Genomic DNA, 25,590 nt, shown 5'->3' with positions numbered 1-25,590 from the left:
CTTGTTTTAGGGAGAAAAAAGGAAAGCAGTAAATGAAATTTGGGAGTGCAAGGGAGAGTAAGAAACTGAGAAGAAAACAGAGGCAAGGAAAGTTGGTACAGGACCATCCAAGACAGAAGGTAATGAAAAGAAATAAGGGTTGGTGTGGGAAACTAACAGACTACTGAGCAAAGGCTGTTGGGCAAAGAATGGAGGAGAAGGGTAGGCAGTGAGGCAGAGAAGCAAAGAGCAAACTGTGGAAAAAGGAGAACACTGTAAAAAATTACTATGAGGAGGAACTGAAATAATAGTAAAAAAAGAATAGCATTAAGAACTCAGAGATGAATTTGAAAACCCCATAATAAATCTGGCTTTAATTTTAGTGTTTAACATACAAGTTATTGTGTAAACACCTCATGGGAGGACATGAAGGAGACTGAGACGCTGTCTTCCCAGTGGTGTTCAGTGATAGCAGAAGAGGCATGGGCATACTGTGAAACAGGTAGTCCAAACAGGTTGTGGAGTCTCCACCCTTGGAGATATTCAAAACCCACCTGGAAACAGGCCTGGGCAACAGGTTCCCACTGATCCTACTTAGAGCAGGGTGGTTGTTTTAGATGATCTCTAAAGGTTGCTTCCTACATGATCACGTCTGTAATTGCGTGGGCATTTTCAAGTGGTTATGAGGATGGAATTATAGTTTTCCTTCCATGTGTTGGGTTTTATTTTGCAATGATTTCAGGCTTTCTTCTAATAATTCGTAAGGGCCTGGAAGGATACTTCAGTACCTAGACACATAATTTGGCTTGAATTGTTGGGATTGAGGTTTTCCTCCTATTCAGAAGTAATGGGAAAAGCCACAGCTAGATAAAAAATGTATGCAGTTGCTTTCTATTACAATAAAACCCTCTCATTTTGCCTGTGATAAAACCCACAAATGTGCTTGGAGTTAAACTAATTTCCAGCCCCTGTGAAACAATATGGTTGTGGCTTTTTCTTTTTTATTTTTTTTAACTGCACATCTTCAGTTTGCTTTTAGGACACCAAAGAAATGTTGTGGTCATGGTGTGATAACGTGTAGATATTTTATAGGCAGCTTTGAACTTGACAACTTTTTATGGAGACACACAGTTGCATAAAATTGTAATTTGATCCCTATACCACTCTATGCTTTGATTTCAGGAAGATGGAAGTAAATAGGAAGTAATCATTGTGATTTATAAGGGAAAAATATAAATGTATGGACACATAGAACCATTTTTGGAAACACATTTCATCTGTGTAGTAAGCAAATAACACTGCTTGTAGTGATAAATTTCTTCCATGAATTTCAAGCTGTCTCCATTAAACTATGTTTCTTACCCAAGATATCAGCAGTATTAATTGTCAAGATGCTTGTTTTAGAGAGTTACTGAATTTAAATACCTCTTTGTTTAATTAATGACATTTCTTTCTACAATATCTGAGAACCTACACAAATTTTTCCATTAAAATACTTTTTAGGTGGAAGTATCTATGTTATAGAATACTTCAACTTTATTTTAATTACTCTCATGGCCAAGTAGAAAGTTATTGTGATGCAATTACAGATAAAACAAACCTAAAAATAGAATCCATTTTTGACTATCCTCTGCTATGATTCTCAGTTGTTATACATAGAAAACATAAATATTAAAAAATTAATGGAAGCTTTCTGAGACAAATTGTTATAAACAATAGCAAAAGAGTTTAATGAGGGAGAAAACCAAAAACCACAAAGTAGACTGTGCAAATTTGAATAAATTTGTTGGGTCAGAGTTTGATCTTCTGACAAGATACTCCAGCTCATTGCAGATCAGATACTGTTCACTGTTGTCACTGCTTTATAACGCATCATAACCCATTGTTTTTCTGCAAATTCTCTTAATTTTGTTAAATATCTCAGAAATTCATCTCACATTTAATCTACATGAATTTCTCATTACCTTGGAGGAGCTAGCATATCTCACAGATTCAGAGAAATTCCTGAAAGCACAGTGCTGGGGGTGTTAGGATCCATAACAAATTTTGCTATGCCTGTTTCTTACTTCAGTGATAGCTTGAAATGTACAGCAGCTATGTAAGTTCAGGGAGCTGAATAAGACTCATGAAGCATCATTGGCTCAAGCCCAGGTGCAGCAAAGCTCAGTATTTCAATGGGGAGTGTTTCCCTGTTTGAAAGTTAACCCTGGGCTTGAGTTGCTGGGATAGGGTTTTTAAGGATACACTGGTTACATGCAGAATGACTTACATTAACATTAATATGTTAGTAGCTGACAGAGCAAGTTATTGTCAAGGATTTTGTGTATATTATTTTTAAAACTATGGAGCTAGAGATCAATTTTAGATATTATAAATGCCCCTGGAAAACTGAAACAGAAACTTTTATTAAGTAACAAGGAGGCTGGCAGTGCAGGAGAGAGAAAACTGAGATATGGTATTATGATCACAAACCTTATTCTCAAGGCTATATTAACTTCATAATTTAGATCTGTTTGCTTTTTTATTTGTCTGATTAGTTTTTCATTAGAAAAACTAGATAGGTGGATTTTTAGAAGATTAATTTTGGAATACATTACAAAAAGGCTCATTGAATAATTGACATTTCAATTTCATGAAACAGAAGTTTATGAAATACTGTTTGCTTATTTCCAGAAACCAAGATTCTGGATTGTGCATTACTTTTTATTGAGCTTAGAGTTAGTCAGAGGTTGGATTAGAAACAGACTGGGGAAATAAAACCACATACAGAAGTTTCAGGCTTTTCCTTTATGTATACCCATTTTAAATATTATTCAATTTTCACCACACAGCCGCCCAGGCCAATGGCACTATATGTAAATTTAAAGCATTCAGTTGAATACCTTGCTGAATCAGGGCCATTTTCAGGGCACACATTATTGTGAATTGGCTTTATTCCACATTACTCACAGGATAGTTCTAATAGCAATAATTCTTTACAGATGGACTATTTTTCTTCCACTCAAGTAACTTATAAGATAGAGGAAACATGAGCTGATAAAGTTCCTCCAATTTCTTGGTGGTAAGTAATATTGCATAGAGTCTTTAGGAATTTCAGTATGGGAGAGGGGAGCAGATTACAACAAAGTTGCTAGTTAGGTAAACAAAAAATCCAAAATGGGATAGATTTTTGGAGATTATCCACTCACCCACTGATTTACCATCTGCAAAATAAGATCCTTTTTTTTAAGATAAGTAAATATTATGTAAACTCCTAGTGGTCAGTACCCAAAGTATATTTTCTATAGTCAGATGATCACAATTATTGAATAACTACTTATAATTAGTTGTTTTGTAGTATATAGCTCAAAATCAGCTTTATAAAATTTGGTTTTCGATTTAAAAATTTCCCAAGTACCAGAGAGGACATTAGCTATAAAGTTGGGTGTACAAATTGGAAGTTTTTACAGTTCTTTCAATCCTGTCCATTGCTCTATAGCAGAAGCAGAAGGATCTGGAAATATTCCACTTGGGATTCTCACTTTAGTCATCTCACATTCTCATCTAGTATGGTAATGTGTGACATAAATGTTTTCCAACACAGTTTGTTACTGTCATGCTTCCCTCCAGCAGGCAAACAAAGCCAAAATTATCTCTTGAAACCCTTGAAATACTTTGTTTTGAAATTTATAATTATAGCCTCTAGTTAACTCTCTTGTAGGAGATTCTTTGTGGAAATTACTTAATTGTGCTTTTTTAAAAAATAAATAATTTGAATTTATGTTTCTCTTGAGGTAAATATTTACAATCTATTTAAGTTACAGAATAAAGCTTTCCCAAAACCAAATGGGAACATAAAGCTATCCCATTTCATTCCTTTATATTGCCTTATTTTCTTTAAAATCTTGTTTTCATGGTAGTTATACAGTAATGATCTTTAATAATTTTCTCTCTTCTGTTAATGGCAGTCTTTTGAAAATGAAAAAAAAGGAATTAACTTTTTTTTCCTTCTTTTTATTTTTTCAAACTTTCACTGTTTTTCTAATCCAAGTCACACTCAAATATAGAAACATAGTGCTATGTTCTTGCCTGCTGCTCAACCAACAGAGGATGACTGGGTGCAGCATCTGCTCTCCTTCTTCTGAAGAGAAGCATAGTTTGCTCATTTAGAGCTGTAAACCAAACACCCAGACACTTTCAATGCCAAAACCCAGATCCAGCAGCTCATCATAAGCTCCAGTCCCCATCTGACCCTGAACAGTAAAATGTCTGAGTACTGAAGCAAGAAATAGTTGATATGTTGAGAACAGGGTTTCAAACATGAATTTTTGTGGCTATCGTCACTGAAGGGTTTTGGCTATATGCATATGTGAAGCAGAGAGTTACTTGGGGAAAAGAGAATTTCATTTGTGTGATAAACTGAATTTTTGGCATTTATTTCCCACAGTGCTAACTTAAGCATTCCCTCTCTGTTACTTAGTCCATGCCCTTTTCTGGCTTAGTATCAAACATTGTTAAAGGCTGTTCATTTTCAAAAGAGTCTTTGAAGCAGCTATCTTCTAAGGAGCAGGCGAGGATATTTTTCTGTAACCTTTAAGAAGTAAATAGATGATCACAGAGGGAAAAACATGGATGCAGACTGACAGAAAGTAGTGCTTAATTAAGTTATAAGAATTTTTATTTGTTTATGATAATCCTACCTTGACAAAACAAATACTAGGGATAATAGCAAAGTTTTTAGGTATTGTAAAAAACAAGCCTTCCTGTAAAATTTGTGATTGAGAGCTTTGAAATGGCAGAGGGATAGGCTGTTTTGAATGTAACTTTGCTATCAGATTTACTGCATGCAGATAAAAATGGTACAAATAAAAACATCTCTCCTCCTGTTTACTTTAATAGAAATATCTCTAAGAAGTAACTGTAGATCATAATGTTGACTTTACAGCAAAGGAGACATTACATTCTAATGAAAAGTCTGCCATGAATCACTCATAATTTGCTCAGTAAGAATTCACACATGGCTGCACTTTATTGTATTGAACAGAATGTAATCAGGCTTGATGACCTTTAAGTCCTCTTTTAGGTTAGGTATCTAAAAATGTGATCTGCACTCAGCAAGGTCTCAGAATTGCTTTTTTTACAAGGCTTTGAAATACAAAGCTCTGCAGAGACACAATTCATATCCAGTCTGTGGACTGGCAGTACATTTTAACATTTATTCTGAGCTTTGTGCATAACTGATTTTCATTTTGTTCGTGTTACATCATAATGTCTGGTACTAGTGATTAAGGACTGAAGACTGGAGCTAAAAATTACGGAGATAAAAAACCACAAAATGTTTCTCTAAGGAAAATATTTTAATAATATTAAAAATAATAAAAAAGTATATCAATTGTAGATGAGCTGTTCAGTATGATACTTAAGCAATAGTCCAGATTCATTTCTAGAAGAATGTACTTTGGGATAAAGTATGTTCTGCTGTTAAAAATGGCAAGCTGTTTTGAAACTGCAAAGTGACACTCCTATCTTTGTTGTCAAAGATCCTGGTACTTTTTATTACAGACTAAAAAAGAGTAAAATTAAACTCGTGTCCTTCTTTTGTGTAGAGTATAATCTTAAGCCTTTGGTATTGTTAGAATCATTGCCAGCTTTGCTAAAAGCAAAAGATAAAATGTACAAATCTCCAAATTTAATTTTTCTCATGAGAAGTTTTCCCTGGGATACCTAAAGTGTCCTTTTATGAAGGCCCTTTATTTCTTTGCTTCCTATTTGAGATAAAGTCTAATGAGGCTGGACTCAGCTTTCCTCTTCTCCTCTGAAAGCTTAAATCCTTCTCTGCCTTGCCACAGCAATACATTCTGACTTGGCTGAGCAGCTGGACTGCTGTGACAGCGGGTTGCTGAGCTAGTGTGACCTCTTCCAGGAATTAAATGCATACACCTGCTCCAATAAAGAGGGATTCTCATGTCACTACAGAGGTGTAATTAAGGATCAAGAAAAACAGGATGTATAGTTGTTTTGTACATAATACTTATTAAGAACAAAAATTCTCCCTGGCTCCCTACCTTCCGCTGTGAGGAGCCATATAAATCTAGGTAAAAGAGGAAAACTCAGCTTTGCTCAAGACCATTACTGTTGTCCAAGATGTGCTAGGATCTGCTTGTTGCTTATTTCAATGCTTATTAATGTGCATTTATAATGCACATTATCAATGAATTTAAGTGTGTTAGTAATCTAGAGATTGATTGATGATCATGCTACCCTGGCATTTGATTTATTCATCAATTTGGCTTATAGTATTCTGGCATGTAATCACATGCAAGAAAGCCCAAACATTATATCCCTTTTTAATTTTGTTCAAGCTATTGTCATTAATTAGGAGACAGGAGTTTTATCATCTTAAATTTTAAAAAAAGCATCATCATATGAAAATGTTAGCTAGGTAGCAAAGTAAGAATGGAAACTATCCACAGGGAATCAAATTTCAGGGTTCTCTTTAAAATACATTAACTGAAATGTTATAAAATAAATGTTCTTTCAGCCTTAACTAGATGCTCAATAATATAGTTGTAATGATTTTAACATATTGTAATTTCTGATCAATATTTCCAACATTTTCATTAAGCAAAAAAAACAGGAAGCAAACTTCTCTTTTAGCTGTCAATTTCACTCATCCTTGAGGCTGAAAAAATCCTAATTACTGGTTATTTTTCACATTGAACATTAGCAGACATGTGAGCATCTAATTCTGACCCACACAAATATACTTTTTCTTCAGTTTTGAAAACATTTCTGATTGGAGATTTCTTACCCACCTCTGCTTACTTCTGTCTTCAGATACATATTGCTCACCTAATCTCTGTACTTAGCATTGTGGCCAAGGGGATTTGGGTAAGTCTAGACACATCAGACATTTTCCTCTATGTTGGTCATGTCACTCTTCATTCCAATTATTATGCTTTATTTAATAAGCCTCTGTTACAATTCAAACAATTATTTCTTTATTTGCTGTTTGAACATATGCTAAAGACATATCACTGCTATAAGCCCTTTAATTATGAATCAGATTTTCCCTGACTTCATATCTCCTGAGGAGGTGCGAACAATTAATATCAGCAGTTGTTTTAATGAAAAAAAGAACTCTTCAATAATTATTATATCAAAACCAGGAAAGCAAAACTAGTTCTCTTTCATCTGACTATCAGTAAGAAATAGATTTCCCTCACCTAAACTTAAACATTTATCACACAGATACTCAAGTTGGAGTTCACTCTATGTTGTGGTAAAAAGGAATAGACAATTTCAGGACACAAATCATCTGACCTGTGCTAGACATTTACTTGAGAATAAGGTGATCCAACTCTGAAACTATGTATTTTTCTCCATTATAAAGAGAACATAGGCAACCTTGCTCACGCATAAATGTCTATATTTAGTTAAATAAATGCCACTGAAGGTGTCTCTGGACCAGGCTTTCAAAGATAGAATAGGAGTCAGAATGTCACTGGAGCTGTGATTTACTGGTGCATCACAATTTCCATAGTGGGTCTTTGCCATCATAGTTGCATAACCCCTCCAAAACTAAGTGGTGCAATGTCTAAAATTTTTGAGCCTGAACCTCTTGTGTCAATACAGACAATCAGTGTTAATGTAGAAAAAAAATTGCCTCATTCATTGGTGTCACTTAAAAAGGGTAAATGGGAAGTAGAAATATGCTTAACATGCTTAGTAGCTTCAGTATTGTGGATAAATACCAATAAAAAAGTAGCTAGTTTGAATAAGTATTATTGCAGTCAAATAAAGACAGTCTCAGCTGGGTGAATCCTTCATGTCATTTACCTTGCTCAGAATTACAAAGCTTGCTTCAGGTGAAACAAAATATGTAGAATGCTGATGGATGTTCAGGGTTTTCTTAGGATCTGTGTACTGTGAGTTATCATATAGAGATTATTTAAAATGGGGGCCAGTTTTGTACCTTTATTATGGTAATTTATTATGTGCCACAAAGAAGATTATCAAGGCTTTCTGTCTTTTAGCATATGGTCACAGTCTTACAATTGGTGCTGGCTAGGATTTCTCCTCATTTTCATATTAAAACCAAATATGAGTTGGTTTTATTTGGTTTTAACCAAATCACCTGCCTGCCTTGCTGATGCCAAGTAATTTCCCTTTTGCTGAGTAAACCTGAAGATCTAACTTCCTTGGGTTTGCATAGGCACAATGTCCTTTTCTACTTAAAGGTACTCAAATGAGCCATTACCAATTTTGTCTTCCTTGGCTGCTTTAACTGTTAAACAGAAAGTGCTTCCTTTGTGGTTTTTTTTAATTCTGAGTAATTTTCATGTAACTACTTTTGCCAATTTAGGTGAGAGAGCACCCTGAGAACAGCTGAGGGTATAGTGTTGTCTGGACTTACAACCAGAAAAGAGTTTTTGTGTGCATCTTCCCAGCAATAATGCTGGCATCCCCAGTATCCAATTAAAAATACAGATGTGATTAACCAATGTGTGCATTACCCATGTTCCCTGTTCTCCACCAGCAAGGATGTGGCCTAAGTGTAGCCATTGGCATTTAGAGAGTCCAGGGCTTCTGTCCCCAGCTCTTGATTGCCTCAGCTGTTCCCTGCATTAGCCTGCAGATGACCTTTTCTGCCTAGTCTGCAAGCAGACCCAGGTGCTGTCTCAGCACTCAGGGCCAACCTTGGTCCTGTACCTTGAGCACTCAGCAAGGGCTCCCCAACAGCCCTGCCCAGTGCCCCCAGCTGGCAGCCACCCTCTGCTTTGGGACTCAGCTGCATCTGCCCTACAACTGTTAGTGATAATGCTGCTCACCTGCTGCAGCGTGCTCCTGGGCCTGTGCTCTGCCTCAGTATTGAAGGGAAACTGCTGGAAGGAGTACTGAGGGAGGGCTTTCGTAGTCTTGTGCAATGATGAAATTTGATGGTGGATGTTCACTATGTCCAAAGGCTTTTTAGGGTCCCTTTCTTATCCTGGAAAGAAAACAGCAATGCTTCTGGTAGGTGGTTTTTTGGTTTTTTTTCCTCTGTCTTACCTATTACTCTGCAGTGTTATTCTGGACAGATAGAACTTCATAAGTCTGGAATTGCAAAATCCAGACACTTGAATGCTTCTGGTTTTTTTTGGTTTTTTTTCTACTGTAATCTTCAGAAATGTCCTAACAGAACATATTTCTTTCTAATTCTGGAAGTTGCTTGGGGAAGCAGTTCTGTTTATTATCCCTTCCTTATTTCCTTCTTCTTGTGCACCTCCAAAGTCCTTCTCTGGTGGAAAAAAAAAAAAAACACCAAAAAACAAAAGGAAAACATGAAATAAAAAATAAACAAAATTGGTACCTTTATTCAACAACAGCTATCTCTGAGCACCACCCAGGTTTGTGCTGCAGGTTTTTATTAAGGCTTTGCTTTGCACAGGAATGTCTCTTTATTAATCTACAGTATTTTAAGAAGATAATTACCTTTTTATTTTATTTATCCTAGAGGAATATTTGGGAATTATGTCTTCAGTTCATTAAAATAAATGTATCCTCATAAATAGAAACTAAATACGTCACATCTTGAAATGCTCCCTTTCAGCTTACATCTGCTTTCTTTTGGGTAAAACTACTTAACACAAGATGTGCTGCAGGATTACCTGACTTGAGGGAGTTTAAATCCAACTTACATCAAAGATGTATCTCTTCCTTCGATGTTTCTCTATTTATTTATATTTCCATGTCTGTGTGTGTGTGTGTTTAAACAAAAATAGCAACACTCAGGTATAGAGTACAAATATTCAGTAGCTTATTAGTGCAGTATTTAAAGAGAAAGTTCAGCCAGTAAACATCTGTGATGTTCTCAGCAGGAACCAGAGGACTGGAATCGCTGATAGGAGTCAAGAGAAAAAGTGCAGTTAATAATTTGTAGATATTTACACCTTTGCTGGTTTCTTTCACGGTACAAAGGCATTAGTGAAAGTGACAGAAACGAGTTATGAGCCATTTACTTGGGCTATCTGCAGGGATTTAATCTCACTTGGGTCATGGAGTTGAATTCTCTGGGAATTGGTGTTACTGTGATAGGCTGTATCTGAAGGCCTGGAGTGCAGAGATAAGACTTTAAGTCCAGCTGGAATTAGAAGCAATAGAATTAACTGGATTGTAGTGCTGTAAACCTTTTGGTTCAGATCCTGAAATGCCTCTGGATGGTAGTTCAAATCTCTTCCAGATGGTGGTTTGGCTCTGGGACCTGTATGCAAGGCAAACGCTCACAATGTCAAGGACTTTTTTTAGTGAAATCAGCCTGATGTAGCTCAGCATCCTTGTTGTTGTTGCTGTTCAGACCTACAGTTTCCTTAATACGGTGGGAAGGATGGTTTACTTGTTTCAAAAGGCTAATTTTCCACTTCACTGACACTCACATGCATGTTTGTGGGTATTTTTTTTAAAGGAAGGCTAGGAAAGTGTTTGAAAGGTCATTGCTTTTATGACAAATGAGACAAGGCTGAATATAGCTGACATATGCATATCAATATGAGATAATAGAGATTGCTATAATGGAAAACATAAAACATCTATAAATGAGCTATTAAGGGCTGGGGATTTTGTTATATTTTTTCTTTTTTGTTGTTGCTGCTGTTGTTTCCCCTCCCACCTTGAGAAGGCTTTCCAAGGAAATGCTTTAAAATGGTGGATGCATGGACACTTACCAACATGTGCATATTTTTTGTAATGCAGTGTATTTTCTGTGATCATGCAGCATAATTAGACAAAAGTGACAATGCATGAGTTGATAAATTCTATTCTTACATTGAAGATGAGAAGTTAACTGCAAACCATGATTGTAAAAGAGGAGATTGTTGTTTTTTCTGAGCTTAAAAGGAAGCGGTTTTCCCTAGTGTAATAGGAAATACAATCTCTAAGTCTGCTGAAGAGAACAAAAATTAAAAATTAAAGTACCAGACAATACTGATTGAGGATTTTTTTTTAAGATCTGACTAGAGAACAAATCCTTCTCCCAATTTCATTGGAAAATATAATTTTATAACAAGAGCCAGTAGGACTACTTCTAAGTTTCATTGCTGCAATAACTTTTATTTCTAAATCAATGCTCTTATTAATATTTTTTTTTTACTTAATGCTAAATTATAAGTTATGCTAAATTTAAAGGTAAAGATTTCACAATAACTCTGAGGCAATATGAGGAAAATTAGTATATTATGGATTTAGAAAATTATGGGCCAAGAGGGAAAGTCTCATTCCTACAGCCACTCAGTAGGTGAGTGAGAACTCTGAATAGAAACCTCTTTATTCAAATCCCAACTATTCCTGGCAGATATTGGACTACAAACACTTTCTCCAATACAATTATTTCATTACTACAAAATTGCAGTCTTCTCTTTCCTGTTTGTAATAGAATTTTCTTCTCAGCTTTTGCAACCCTTTACCTCAAAGGAGTTATACCCGATGGGAATTTGTCCAGTGCAGTGCATGGATATTTGCACAGTGTAATTAAATGCCTGTGAATAGATTGCATGCATAAGTGTCCAGCTATAGTCCATGTGGTGGGAGCACCAATGCTCTAGAGAATAAAGCTTATTTAAAAAAAATGGTTTTGCCTAAGGAAGCTTGAAAGAATTTAGCAGGAAAGAGCTCAGAAACTGGAGAACATGAGTGTGTGTTCTTATTTTGCTTAAAATTTTACGGTGTGAATTGTTTTGGATTTGTTTGTTTTGGGTTTTTTTTCAGATCTAAGTGTATTGTCTAAATACACATTAACGTCAAAACATTTTTTTTAATTCATCACTGAAGAATTGTAGAAATTTTATGAGGGAAAACTTGTGCTCATCTATTGATAATTTGGAAATTGTTCAAATGGAATTGATGGAAGAATATTGGTATGAATTAAAAGGAGGGGTGGCATAACACTGATGTGTAAAATAGCACTCTTATTAATGTATATTAGTGTTTTTGTATTTATCATTTACTATTTTCCTGGGTTTTTTTTTACTTTTACTGGCATTCCTCCTCTGTGAACTATGAAAAGAGCCATTAGATCCTTTTTCAATTTGCTGCTCCCCTTATTCCTCCCTCCCCCCCAAAAGACTCAAACTTTGAGTGGCATCCTTTTTGGTAGCTTTTTTTATAGATTGTAGGTATAGACAAGTAAAAGACCTCCTAACTTAAGGGATGAAGGTAAAAAAGTTGATGATGAATTACTTTATTTCCCTCTTATCCAAAACAGATTCAATGCATTTGACCCTTTTGGTTTTCATCAGAGTTGTTCACTCTGTAGTATCTGGTATCAGTTCTTGCAACAAGGAGATAATTCCCTAAGATTTCTTGTGTACAGACTGCACTCTATAAAGGTGATGGGTTTACATATGCTTTATCTTTGTGAAGAAAAGGCACTGCCTTAGGTTATAATTCTCTTGTTTACAGAGTTGCAATTCTGGGCTATTAGTTGCTCTGGAGATGTAGTGTCTGTTCAGACCAGACCAAAACTTGAAATAAAGATGAACAGCTTGTGCCTCATATAGAGACTGAGTCTCAGAGTAATATGTGAGTAATATCGGAGTAATAAATTCCTGTGGATAGTGGAACAGAGCTATCAAGAACAGTTATGCTGGTGTGTGTGTATTTGAGGAAGTTCTGCCTGGTTTACTGACATATATTGTACTCCACATCTATGTTCTGATTAAAGTGCCAGTTCTAGATCCTTTTCATTATCATAACTGAATTTGTTATAGCTAAGCCTGATGATGACAAATAAATAAAAAGTACTGATTAGACCACTACCATAGGCACTGAACTGTGAATTAACCATAATTTTAATTCCAGTTAATCAATTTTATCTGTTGTTAAGGTTTACACTGAGCCATAAGTGAGCAAAACAGTCACAGTGATGGTTAAAATGTTATTATAAAATGCTAAAAATTTAAATAATGTATCTGTTTTCTTTCCATGTGACAAAAGAGATACTCAATGAGATTGCAATAAAAAGGAGCTCTGTCTTCAGAATAAAATGTATTAAAGTCTGTGGAAATTCAAATAAGTCTGAAATGACTGTCATTCCAGTGTAGAAGTACCCTGATTTTATGTCTGAGGGCCTACTCTTTTCTGAAATGATTAGCATACTTGGTTTTAAGAGGTGGTCTTAGCCTGAAATGGATTCGGTAATTTGAATGCAAGTCATAACCTTTGTAAATTAAGTACAGATATCCTGTCCACAAAACTAAAATCTTCTACTCAGGCTGTTCAGAATTCAGTGGAAATCTGAACTTCACTGTGAAATTAAATGATGTCTTATGTAGCTTCTAGCTGATCTGTCCTGAATTATGCATTTCAAAATATCCTGATAGCAGTCACCTTTAAAGTAACTTATTTCTATACTTTCTAATGCTTCTGAAGTGGATTCCAATGTACCATCTGCTCTGACATTCTCTGTGTACCAGAGAGTTAATTATTTTGTGGCAGTGTGTCTGACTCTTGTGTGTGGAAGGAAATCAAAAGCTAAACCTAGAAAAGCCCAGCTGAGCCTAGAACAGGTTGGATGTGGGGTGGAGTTATCCCAGTGATGTCCTGCTGTGTTGCCCTTTAAGCCTTGTGGGTGTCTCTTCAGAGCACTGGAGCACAGGAGAAGTCAATGCTTATGCCTCAAATTCGTCTTGGTTAAGAAAATCAGCTTCTAGAATTATATAAATTATTCAGAGCAGGTACAAAGAAATGAGGCATTTCTCCAGCTTAATATCCTTCAAAGGCTTATTGGGCAAGACATCTGCAGAGATCACCTTGTATGGACAAACTAGACGAAGATCTTACAAAATACAGTTGTTGAGACACCCTTTACTGTTATGCAGTCCCCTCAAGAGCTTCTGTTAGAAAATGGGAGAGTTAATTTCAAATGTCCTTTAGCCTGAGTTCGTTCACCTTTTCACTGATTTTTGTGAAAACCATAAAAATGGGCTTAATTTATTTTCTGGTTGTGCCAATATGTAGAAAATAAGTCAGGAATAATTCAAGCTAATTCAAGATTCATGCACAGTGAGAGAGATAAAAATGGAAAAATGACTGAGATGTTTTTAAAACATTGCTTTAGGAGAAGAAAAAATTGGGAAATTTAATACTAGATTGTAGGAATATATCTCTGTGTTAATAAGAAAGGTTATGCCACAAAAATGGTGTGAGCGCTGGAGCACCTCTTCTTGAAAGACAGGCTGAGAGTTTAGGTTTTTCAGCCTGAAGATGAGAGAGTTCCAGGGAGACAGGGTTGTGGCCTTTCAATCTTAAAGAGGGCTTAGAAGTAGGATGTAGACAGACTTTCTAGTAGGACCTGTTGTGACAGGGCAAGGGTAATGGTTTTACCTGGAAGAGAGGGTACATTTAGATTGGAAAGGAAGGTGTTTCCCACAATGTGGGTGGTGAGATGCTGGAACAGGCTGCCAGAGAGGTGGTGGATGCCCCATCCCTGGAAACATTCAAGGTCAGATTGGATGGGGCTTTGAGCAACCTGATGTAGTTGAAGTTGTCACTGTTTATTGCAGGGAGGTTGGAGCAGATGGGCTTAAAAGGGCCTTTGCAACCTAAAGAATGCCATGATTCAGTGAGGGGTTTGGATCAACTCCTTCCACTATGTGCAGTACCTTGATGGGAAAGGCAGGATCCTAAACTGCCTGGAACAATCTTAATTCTTTAATGTTAGTTATGTTCTTGTGTAAAATGCTTAAAGAATCATCTGTCCTTTTATGTGTGGCAGCAGGTTCATGTTTTAGGGGAAAAAAACAAACTCTAAAACCACCATGTGTGCAATGTAATCTTAAGTACTTCTCAAATGAATCTGAGCAATGCACTTGATACAGGGTTGATTGTATTTCTTAATAGCTAAAATAAAGATTTTTTTTTCTGAACACATTGATGCATATGTAAAGTTTACAGTTATTGTAGAATTCAGAAAAAATCAAAGGCAGTATTTTTGTTCTACTTTTTAGAAAAATAAAAGCATTTGATATCCTGTAACTTTTCCTTTTGAAAGATTGAAATATTCTTGCTGAAATGGATGTGGTTTTGTCTTTCAGGGTTTCTGATTATGTGTAAAATCAAAAATGGATGATATAGCAATCTATTTTCCTCAGTTCCTCTAGTGTGTAATCTTGATTTTACAGTTTTATATAGCCGCAGTAAGTGAAAAAAATGTTTGAACACCTTATGAAGTGAGTTTCTTCCTAGTGGCCTAGCTTTAGTGATTAGTTGAGAAATTTATTCTGAATAAAAATGTAGAAGGGATTCTGGGGTGGGGGGCTGGTTTTTTTGTTTGGCGTTTTGGGCTTTTTTTGGTTTTGTGATTGATTAGTTGGGGTATTTTTAAGATGTATATAGTGTCCTTGGGGTGGGTGTGTGTCTTACCACAGGAATGGGAGAGAGACCCTTTGGACAAAGCAAAAAGAGCAGAAATAAGGAAGCAGTAGATGACAGCTCAGACAAGCAAAGGGAATGGCAGGAACATATAGCTAAAGGCAGTATCCATTCCATGTGGATTTACCATGCTCAGGTAGTTGAATGGATGGTTGTCTCTGGACATGTTGTCTAATGGTGCCTTGCAGATGTGAATTGATGGGCTGAGGGCTTCCCTGAGTATTGCCTACAGTGGAAATGCTCTAGCTTTGTCTCTCTGCCAAAAGATTTTTAGTTTTTTTCATCCTAGTCAAAAAATATATTTAAAATATAACGATCTGACATGCAATTATTACATCTGTATTGAATTATTACTGTGGAATATTCATGAGTCTTGGATTTTTATTTTACGTCTTTGGTTTATTGCCTTTGTTTAACTTCAACTCGTATTAGTTTAATTACAAGGTGTCTAGTTGACATTATTAGCAATATGTTAACTGCAGACCTTGACTTGTATGTTGGCTTAGCTTAGATTTTTTATTTTTGTGTACTACTTCATTTAGTCCATATATTTCCCATGCAGATGTAGCTTGTGAAGTATCCAAATTGCAGGACTGGCATGATCTTTTCTGCCTAAAATGTATGGAGTTGCTTAAATGTTTCTGTAGCTCAAAGCTTTTAGATTAAATGATTCCATATTTGACATGTGATTATAGTTGTGACTGGTAAAAAAATACCTTCACACAGAAAGCATTTCTTCACCTACTCTGTTCTGAGAGATTTGCCTTAAGAAATAGAAAGTTCAGTGCAATCCTGATTTATCGTGAGTTTCAGAATCAGCTGCATGGTTTCATACTGAATTTAAAATATTTTCACTGAATGTTAATGCTACCACCCATTTCTGGAGAGCTGAAAGACATGAGGGTTTCCTGCCTGATCCTGAAAGTGCTTCACCTCTGAATGGCTGACACTCCTCTGCAGCTCCTCTGGAGCTCTCTGACTTGTAGGTAACTGATATCTATCCTTATGCTAATCACTTCTCTTTCAAAATTGTGCCAAGTCAGCACCCCAAGGGCTCTGATCAGGCCCCAGCATCCCCCTCCCACCCTGCATGGAGCATCCACTAGTGCTGGGCTGCTCTTCTCTGCCCAGAGAGTCCTGTAGGACAAAATCCATCTGCTGCAGGCAGCTACCACTTCAGGAAAAGCTGAGGCACACAGTAAATTTAATCCACACAAGTTCTGTCAGTTTTTACAGCTTGTAACTCTGACTTAGAAGGGGAAAGCATGGGAACAGGAGGAGTATTTTGGGTAGAGAAACAAAACAGCCTTTGTACTTTCTGATCCCAGCCAAAAGTCCTGAAAATGTGCCATTTTTTGTGTGTTGACAGGTGTGGCTCAAATAACCGTGAGCACATCCCAGCTGAAGAGAAAACAGGGATGGGTCTTATAAGTTTTGATTTCTCTTGTCCTTTAGCTCCCTGTCCTCTGCCTGCTCCCCTGTGGAAGAATCCCTGAAAAGTCACCACAGCAGCAACAGCAGCTGAAGACAGAGGGCTTTAGTCTGTTCCTGGTTACACTGACCTCAGTGAGATCTACTGGTGTTAACACTGATTGTAACTGTGGATTTTAGTTTATTTTTTTAATGTTATCATTTCAATGGACACAGCAAGTACATTGCACGTTTAGAGAATTACAGGTGTTTTCTCAGGTTCTCTTCTCTTCTTTCAGCCTTGAAAAAGTGTTTAATACCATCTAGATAGAAAGCATTTATATATTAGAAATCATTAGTCTGACAGATTATTTGAGTGAAGTTTGGTTGTTTGGTTTAGGAGGCTTTACATCCACTCGTTCTTATGGCTCTGTTTCTCTCATTCATGATTAAAGTTTAGAGCAGCAGCAGGACTATGTTGTTCAGTTTTTCAGCTGCAGTTGTATTTGTTCTTGCTTTATTCTCTTTTTTGCCCCTTTTTGCTGGGAAGGACCAACCAAAGGCACACTTTGAATAATGTTATTTTGCCTATATAAGAAAGTGTTTGTGCTGGCAACACAATGCATGCTATAAAATATTGTCAATGAAGAGATGAACCTGCAGCCCTTTATCTTGGGTCTCTTTTATAAGCCTTCATTATTTCTTTGAGATCCAGCAGGATGACTCTTGTAAATCATTTTACCATAAATACTATGAAAGAAAAGACCAGAACTTATTAAAAGCATCTTATTCATGTGTTTTCTTTTCTTTTTTTTTATTTTTAACAAAGAAACCTGTGTTAAGAAAGAAACCTGCATTAAGAAAGAAAAAGCAATGATCAATAAAACAACATGAGTATTTTTTACTAAACTTATCTCTATTTTTAGTTACAGCTGTAATCCTCTCATGCTTTATTTGAAATAACTATCATGCAGGAAATGTTCATAATTACATGCCTGTGAGCAGTTCAGCTAATTATCTGCTACTTAATTTTGGAAGAGTTATAACTATTGACATGGAACTGTCAATTTAATAATTAGGCTGGTCACTCTTAAAGAAAAATTTCATCTCTAAGATCCTACTATAAATCAAACCAGTAGGTTCAGTCCCCACAAAGACTTAAAGCATGTGATTGACTTCTCTTCAGTACTGTTTCTCATATAAACAAAGCTATCCATGTGCTTTATTGATTTGGTCTAATAACCAAAGTCAATAATAATAATAATAACATTCCTTCTGATGGATTCTTTAATATGCTATTTAGACTGAGCAGTTAACTCCAGTCCTCCCAGTCCTGTATCAGAAACCTCTTTAAAAACAACCCAAAGATTCATTTCGTAGTCTTTTTCTATACTTTACCCCCTGCTGTATGGGAGATTGCTTGTCAAAGTCAGTGCACAGTAAGTTGGTTTGCTTTACCTGCAATAACATGTCCTCATGTGCTAGTCAGTTTGTATCAGTCTCGTCAGAAATATTAAAAAAATACATAGCTTTGGAACAAAAATTAATCTCTCCCTGCTGGTAATGGTCTTTGTAGATCTGCAAAAATTGTAGGTAAACTTTAATTTTTTACAACAATATTACAACAGTAATTGTAGGTAAACTTCTGCGTTTGTGGTAAGCAGGTGATTTTGATCCTCAAAGTTGCCAATTTGATGGTTTTTCCATTCAATAGATTATCTACCCTAAGAAATTTTCAAGTGTTTTAAGTAGAACATCTGTAAAAGGCCAGCAAGAACTTCCTGACTAGTTCAATAGTAACCTCATTTATAAACTATTTTTATCTTCTCTTTCTCGTGAGGGATGCTGATAGGCTGGGCTTTGGGAATTTGGAGAAATGCATTTTATGCTAGATTGGATGCTGTGTCCAGCATCCATAGGTCATAGTTTTACTTAGGGAAAAAATAATATCTGTATAATTTTTAAGCATTTAGTAGAAATCATAGAATAAGTTCAGTTGGAAGAGACCTTAAAGATCATTTGGCCCTCTGCCATGGGCTAGGACACTTTGCACTAAACCAGTGCCCCTCAGTACCCCTTCCAACCTGGCCCTGAACATTTCCAGGGAAGGGGCATCCACAATCTCTATAGACAACCCGTTCCAGTGCCTCACCACCCTTCTAGTAAGGAATTATTTTCTCATACTGAATCTAAACCTACCGTCTTTTAGCTTGAAGCCATTCCCCCTTGTCCTGTCACTACATGCTCTTGTAAAAAGTCCCCATCCCTCTTTCCTGTAAGTTCCCTTAAGGTGGTGAAAGGCTGTATTTAGATCACCCACAAGTCTTCTCTTCTTCAGGCTGAAAAAACCTCTAATTCTTTAACTCTTTTCTCATAGGAGAGATGCATGCTTACCATTAGGATATATCTTGGTTCCTGCTGTGTCCGGGAGGCAGAGCTGTACTGGCATTGGAAGCAGTGAATTGTGTTAGCTTGGTGTGGATACTGCTGCTAAAGGGGCAAAAAGGAAATAAATTTTATTTAATATGCCTTGTATTTTGGGAGGTTTTTTCTGTCTTACTGTCTCAAGATCCTGAAATCATGCTGAGGTTCCCTATACGATGTCTAGCTCTTCAAATACTCTCACACAGACAAGTCAGTAGCCATAACTTTGCAGAGAAGCCTGAATGTTTGCATTACTTGCATCAGATTTAACATTTCTTCTGTGTCCTGAATGCTGATTTTTAAGGTCTCTGAAGGCCCGAAATTATTTCTTACATAGCTTTAAAAATCCTTCTGCCTTAATAGTTTTTTCTTGGTTGGGTCATTTGCTCAACATTTTAATGATTTATATTTCTTATGTGGATAGTAGCACGTACAAAGATGTGTTTTAATGATATTCTGCTGCATATTGTTCACTAGAGGGGAATATAAAGTGGGGAAAATACAAAGTACTGAATACATGGATAGTTTCCAGCCTTTTAAGTGATTCAGAGTGTTTGATGAATCACTGGTTTCTATTGCTGACCTCTGCTTCTGACCTTTCCCTGCCTTCACAGGTCAACAGTTCTGTCAGCAGCCACGTTTTGAATAATTTGTCATCCAAGATCTCTAGATGGTATTTCTGATTTGGGGGATTTTTTTTTAAGTTTTTTTTAAATTTTTTTGAGATGTTCTGATGAAAATTTAGTTTTGGTTCTACAATACCAAACTGGATACAGGATAGAGAGATGCTGGGAGTAGAGTGTACTGTACTGCCCTCTGTACTGGGCATCAGTGCAATATGCTAGTGGAATGTACACAGACTTCCAGTATTTCCCTCATAAATTGAAAAAACATCTCAGTCCTCCCTGTTCTTTATATGCTGCAAAGGAGTTTCACTTCAAGCTTAATATAAGTGAAGTGAAATGGCTTCAACTTTTTTCCTGTCTTCCCCCTCAAAAAGGAAAGAACAGTTGCCATATGCTAAAGGCAGTGAAATTTCCATACCTGCTTATTTGGGAAGTACTCAAGTACATTTGATATGATTTTTTCTATTCAGTGGTGTTCTTTCTATTTCTTTCTTTATTCTGTCATTTTCCCACTTTTACACAGGAAAAGCCTCCTCTGATGTGTTTATTTTAATGCAGAGCTTTCTCTGTGAGCCATTTGGCTGGGTACAAGAGGGGCAGTTGCTTCAATCTCGCAATCAGAAGGCTTTGTTCCTCTCACAGTATGTTCCTGATTAATGCAAACTAATAATTACAAACACTAGAGCCTGCAGTGTTATAACACCACAAGTGATTGGCTGGCCTGCAGGTTGACAAGCTTTTCTTAGACTCAAGAAAGAAGGATACAAAATTGCATTTCAAAGTGTTTATCTTGCCAGAATTCCTAATTGTGTTTTGACGCAATTATAGCAATGACATTTAGTAGTACTGTCGCTACAGAAACATTAACATTTTGAGTGCACAGTGTTTTTCAAGGACAAATGTCTTTTATTCTATTTTTGTTTTGAAGGTGGAAAACTAAAATTTTCAAGCACGCTAAATCTTTTGAAAGTGTGTTACATTAGCATTAATAATAAAATATGGCCATGAAGAATGCCAAGAACAGATGTGGAAAAGGAGATTTTTTCTCTTACTAATTTGGAAAATGAGGTGTGGAATAGGGGCTCTCTGGTTGATTGGGGTTTATTGTTTTATTACTTTTTTTCTCTCCACTCATCAATGCTAAACTGGCTGAAACCCATTATATTCTGTCAGTCTATAATTCCAGCTGAATCAGTGCTGTCTTGTGCCTTAAGAACTTGATCTAACTTTTACTAAAACAGAAAGAAAAGAAACCACTGTTGACTTAAAGCTGGGTCTGGTTAATGTTACCAAAAGAGTTAAATGCATCAGACTTTTTTACAGGTTTTATGTCCATCATAAGAGTTAAAGAAGTGATGAATATTGTGGGGTTTTTTATAAAGGGAAAAATAGGAAGTTCTTAGATACAGTGTCAGTGAACAGTTGATAGTTGCTGATAATGTGAAACTGTGCTCCTAGCTCCCTGTGTATATGCTCTAACATGATTTTAGTAAGTGATGACATTTTTATTTCAAATAGTGAGGTGCTTTGTGTGCAAAGTAGTCTTCTGTGCTTGAGAAATGTCATGAGGAAATGATTGCACAGAGAGGGAGCACTACAAGTTCATATCAAGCCATGTAGTACATTAGCTTTCCCTTGGAGATAAGAACTTAAAGGTGATTGCAAACTCCCTATTATTATTGTAACTGTTTATTAATAAAATATATTCTCATACTAAACATATTTGGACTTGATATAGTGCTGCTTTTAGTGGTTAATTCTAATGGTAGTCAGCATTGCATAAATTCATCCCTTTTTGGTTTCTTTTAAAAATGCATTTTTCTAGAACCTCAACCTTGTAAATGATCCTGTGGATATTTTGGGGTTTTTTCCGAGCTTGAGAATTAATATACCTTCTTACCTTTCTGTGACTATATACTCAGACCTGCAAAGTAATGAATATTTTGGAAGTTTTCACCTGAAATAACTTCAGTGAAGTAAAACATCAATTCCTCTAAGAAGTTTAGTTTGAAATATTTTCTTCTTGTAAAATCAAGATAATTAGTACCAGAGCTGATAGCATACCTGTGGAACGCTTCTACACACTCATTTAAATTAACTTGGTGTGTATCTCGGTGTGACTATTTTTTTGTGTATATGCTGGTGTAGCATCATTAACTTTGAGAGTCTCCTATTAATCACACAAGGATGAAGAAACAGGAAAAAATCATTGTCCTGTGTTACCAGTACCAAATTAAAAAAAAGTAAGAAAGACTTTGCTTGGGGCTTGAGTAAGTATGTTTCTGGGTTTTTTTTTTTTTTAATTTAAATGAGTGTTCTCCCCTATCCCCATCCCTTCTTATATCCCAAGTCTTATAAAGCACACTTGCTTCTTATTTCTCCTGTGTTTTTTTTAATATCCTCTTCCCAAACAGAAATCATGTAAGGATTAGCCAAAAATAAAAAAAAAGGCAACTATTGAATTCCTCAAATTTGGAAAAATAAGTATTTTAATAAAAGTTTGTTAATAAATATGACTATGAATGAAGAAGTATAGCTGTTAATCAAACATTAACTTGTTAGTCATGCTTGTCTTTATCAAGTCAGTGAGTTAGATGTCAGCCTCATGAATAAAAATTCCAGGCCTCAAAAGGAGGGAAAAATATGACTCCCTATAACAACTGTGTGACCAGATAGTGATAGCAAGCAAAATTTTGGAAGTGTAGGAAAAACTGTCATAATGGGATATTTATATTACTTTAATGTATATTATGTAAGTATCATGTCAAATCACAATCCCAAGAATAAACTTCTGGGTGCTATCAGGTTATGTTTTGGAAAAGTTGATCAAAGAACTGCCAAGAGAAGGGGGACCTGGTTTATAATGTTACTAATGAAGATCAGGTCTTTAACACTGATAACTAAATTACTAGAAAGCAAAAAAAAAAAAATAATTCTAGCACTTTAAATATAAAAATACAATTTGGTGGGAAAAACTGCTAAAGTATCTTACCTGCAAACAGCAGAAAAAACTGTTGCTGAGTCCATTTAAACTATAACAGGAGCAGAAAGTCTATTAGGTGTTTGCCATAGACTTGGAGAGTGAGGCATATAGCTGGTTCATCCTTGGAAGCAAACTGATGGATTCAATATGGGAGAACCTAGAAAGTACCTGCTAGAAGCCTCTCTGTGGACCTTAGGATGCACATTACAACTGCTCTTGAAATGGCAGTTGAAATCTAACATATGCCATTATTAAGGGATGTGCACTGGGGAAAAACCCCAGATTTTATATATATGAGATGTATTTTGACACATGTTTTATGTAGCAGTGAGGTCGGGAGCTCTGATAGATAACTCCACCAAAATGCTGCCTTGGTGCTTAGTAACCATCAGCAAAGTAAATTACATTTTAATAAGTATTTAGGAGGACTTGAACAAGTTTGTAGACATCATCTTCCTATTCACTGGTCCAACATGTAAGTCATGTGTATTGAATGATGTTCCTTACATTCCAAAATGATAGAGTTGGAAGAGCTACTAAAAGATAAAAAGTAAAAGATAAGGAACAGCACCTATATGAGGGATGGGAAGGTAGATTACTTTCTTTTCTGAAAAGTAAACTGCTGTGGAAGGAATGCTAGAGATCTGTTCAATCTTTGGTGGCATGGGGAAAAATAAATAAATGGGGGGCATCAAATAAAATTTTTACTACTGAGTTGAAAGCAATTAAAAGGTAGTTCTGTGTGCAGCATCTCAAGATGGCCTTACTGTTCTTCCTGCAAATTTTCTGGAATGCTAAAACTTCATGAGAGGTGAAAATTCACTGGAATAATTGGTGGCAAACTTTATTTTTCTGATATTTAAATCATTAATTCAAGGTCGTGCCCCCTCTCTCCTTTCCCTCCCCCCCCCCCCAATATTAAGTATTATTACTTTATACAAACTCTACTCCAGCTGTGTTCACCCAAGGACCCAAAACTATGACTTGTTACCCCTGTGAATGCCTGCAATTCAATTTACATGTGCCAGCACTTCAGCTAGATGACGCTAGATAGTGGAGCTCAGTGAAGAGCAAGTTGTTTTACTCAACTTTCTAGACAGGCTGGATCAACATTTTATAACTAAGTTCACACTACTAAGAGAATTCTAAAATCATTTCAGCTGTGCCCACACAATGCTGAAGTGCCTGATAAAGAGCTAAAAGGAATTGGATCTAGATGTGACACTGGATTACTTTCTAATTCAACTGTGTTTTAAGTAGGCACTAATTTCACTAATGTGGTCAATGTCTTGACTGCCATAATTTCTCCTCTGGATGAAGATTTTCTGCCATTTCCTGGGCACTGGTTCTATCCCGAACACTGAGTAATCCAAGTACCAAATGTTTTCTTTCTGTATACCTTAGTTGTTCATTTCTACTATGTATGTGGATACCTGCAAACTTCAAATCTATTGCTCATATTATTTTTTTTTCTGTAAATTAAATATTCATTGATGTAAAATTAATATAAAAAGAGAAAGCATACAAGTGTCAATTTTTTTTGTGATGCAAAATAATTCTGTGAATGTTCCTATATATGCTATATATATGTTTTCTTCTTTGATAGGTCGTCCTGTTAATGGCATTATTTTGCAGTTGTGAAATATTGATGATTTGCCATTCTTATTTTTTTTCTGCTTGGTAATATACTCATAAATGAACTGTGTATATTCAAGAAATCACTGTAAAGTTTGATAAGGATTTTTTGTCTGTTTTTTTTTCTGCATTTTATATTGTTTTGCTGTGGGGAGTTGAAGATTTTTAAGTTTCTTTAATAATGACTGATAAATATTGAAGTTAATGTAAATATCCAGAAATATAATAACAACTCTCACTTAATATTTTCATTATGTTGTATTACAGTTAAGTAAAGGCTTTCTCTACAGCCAAGAAATCTATTTACAGTTTTTCTAATTGTCTATTCTACTTCCAACTGTTATCTTTCTTCCCTTTTCCCCTCAGTCAGCTGCAGGCCCACGTGTAAACAGTGTTAAAACAGACAATCAGTTTTTGTAGCTTTTTAATTATGATTAAGTCAGTACCTGTCTTTAGCTGAGAAAATGTAACCTACTAACAATGCCTGTTCACAGCACTGACCTTAGGGTGAAGGGACCACATCCTGTTTGTGACTGGGCTTTACTGGTGAATATTGTTATATAACCTGAGTGATATTTCTCAGTGTAACCATGATAAAACTGTCTAGCTAAAATCTAAAAGAAACAAGAGTAGGAAAAGCAGCAACAAAACCAAGTTTTATATGTTTATTTATGAAGTAAATTATAATCTTTGTATGCTTTGGTTTTATTTTGAAGGGCCCATCTTGCTGGGATGACGTGCTAATTCCCAACAGAATAGGAGGTGTTTGCCAGTCCCAAGGGTGCAATGGAAATGTAGCGGTAAGATTTTGTCATGTTTCTCCAAGTACTGTGGTGCTCATAAAAATAATTATTTGTAATTCTAACCATGTTAGACTTTCAGTAATGACTGTGAAGAGACAGGTATGGTACACTTCAATAGAGCTGTTCAGCATTAGATAATAAACCTCTGATGTCTTGCAAAAGGGAAGAACTTTGGTCAGTTGCTATTTGGAATGAAGGTGGAAATAACTTTATTTCATCTTTTGCACTGAAGTATAACTCTTAGATTTTCAAGGATGCAAAGGTTAAATGTGGGATGTAATAATTATATGTTTCTGTCAACGGTTATTTTATAATTACTATGTATGTCTTTGCCTTGAAAGCTTCA

General features: G+C 35.9%; 1 protein-coding gene across 1 annotated transcript in view; it reads left to right on the top strand.

Annotated features, from left to right (window-relative positions):
• PRKN (parkin RBR E3 ubiquitin protein ligase) overlaps nucleotides 1–25,590 on the top strand; it is a 673,569-nt gene that overhangs the window by 272,510 nt on the left and 375,469 nt on the right. Inside the window, exon 5 of the mRNA XM_036380347.1 lies at nucleotides 25,158–25,241. Coding sequence (XP_036236240.1) covers nucleotides 25,158–25,241 — 84 coding nt within the window. The remainder of the gene's footprint in view (nucleotides 1–25,157; nucleotides 25,242–25,590) is intronic.

Source organism: Molothrus ater, chromosome 3 (genome assembly GCF_012460135.2).
Source record: "Molothrus ater isolate BHLD 08-10-18 breed brown headed cowbird chromosome 3, BPBGC_Mater_1.1, whole genome shotgun sequence".
In the NCBI taxonomy this organism is placed as follows: domain Eukaryota; kingdom Metazoa; phylum Chordata; class Aves; order Passeriformes; family Icteridae; genus Molothrus; species Molothrus ater.
The sequence above is the reverse complement of the archived record's forward strand: the minus strand, read 5'-3'. Positions and strand labels throughout refer to the sequence as shown.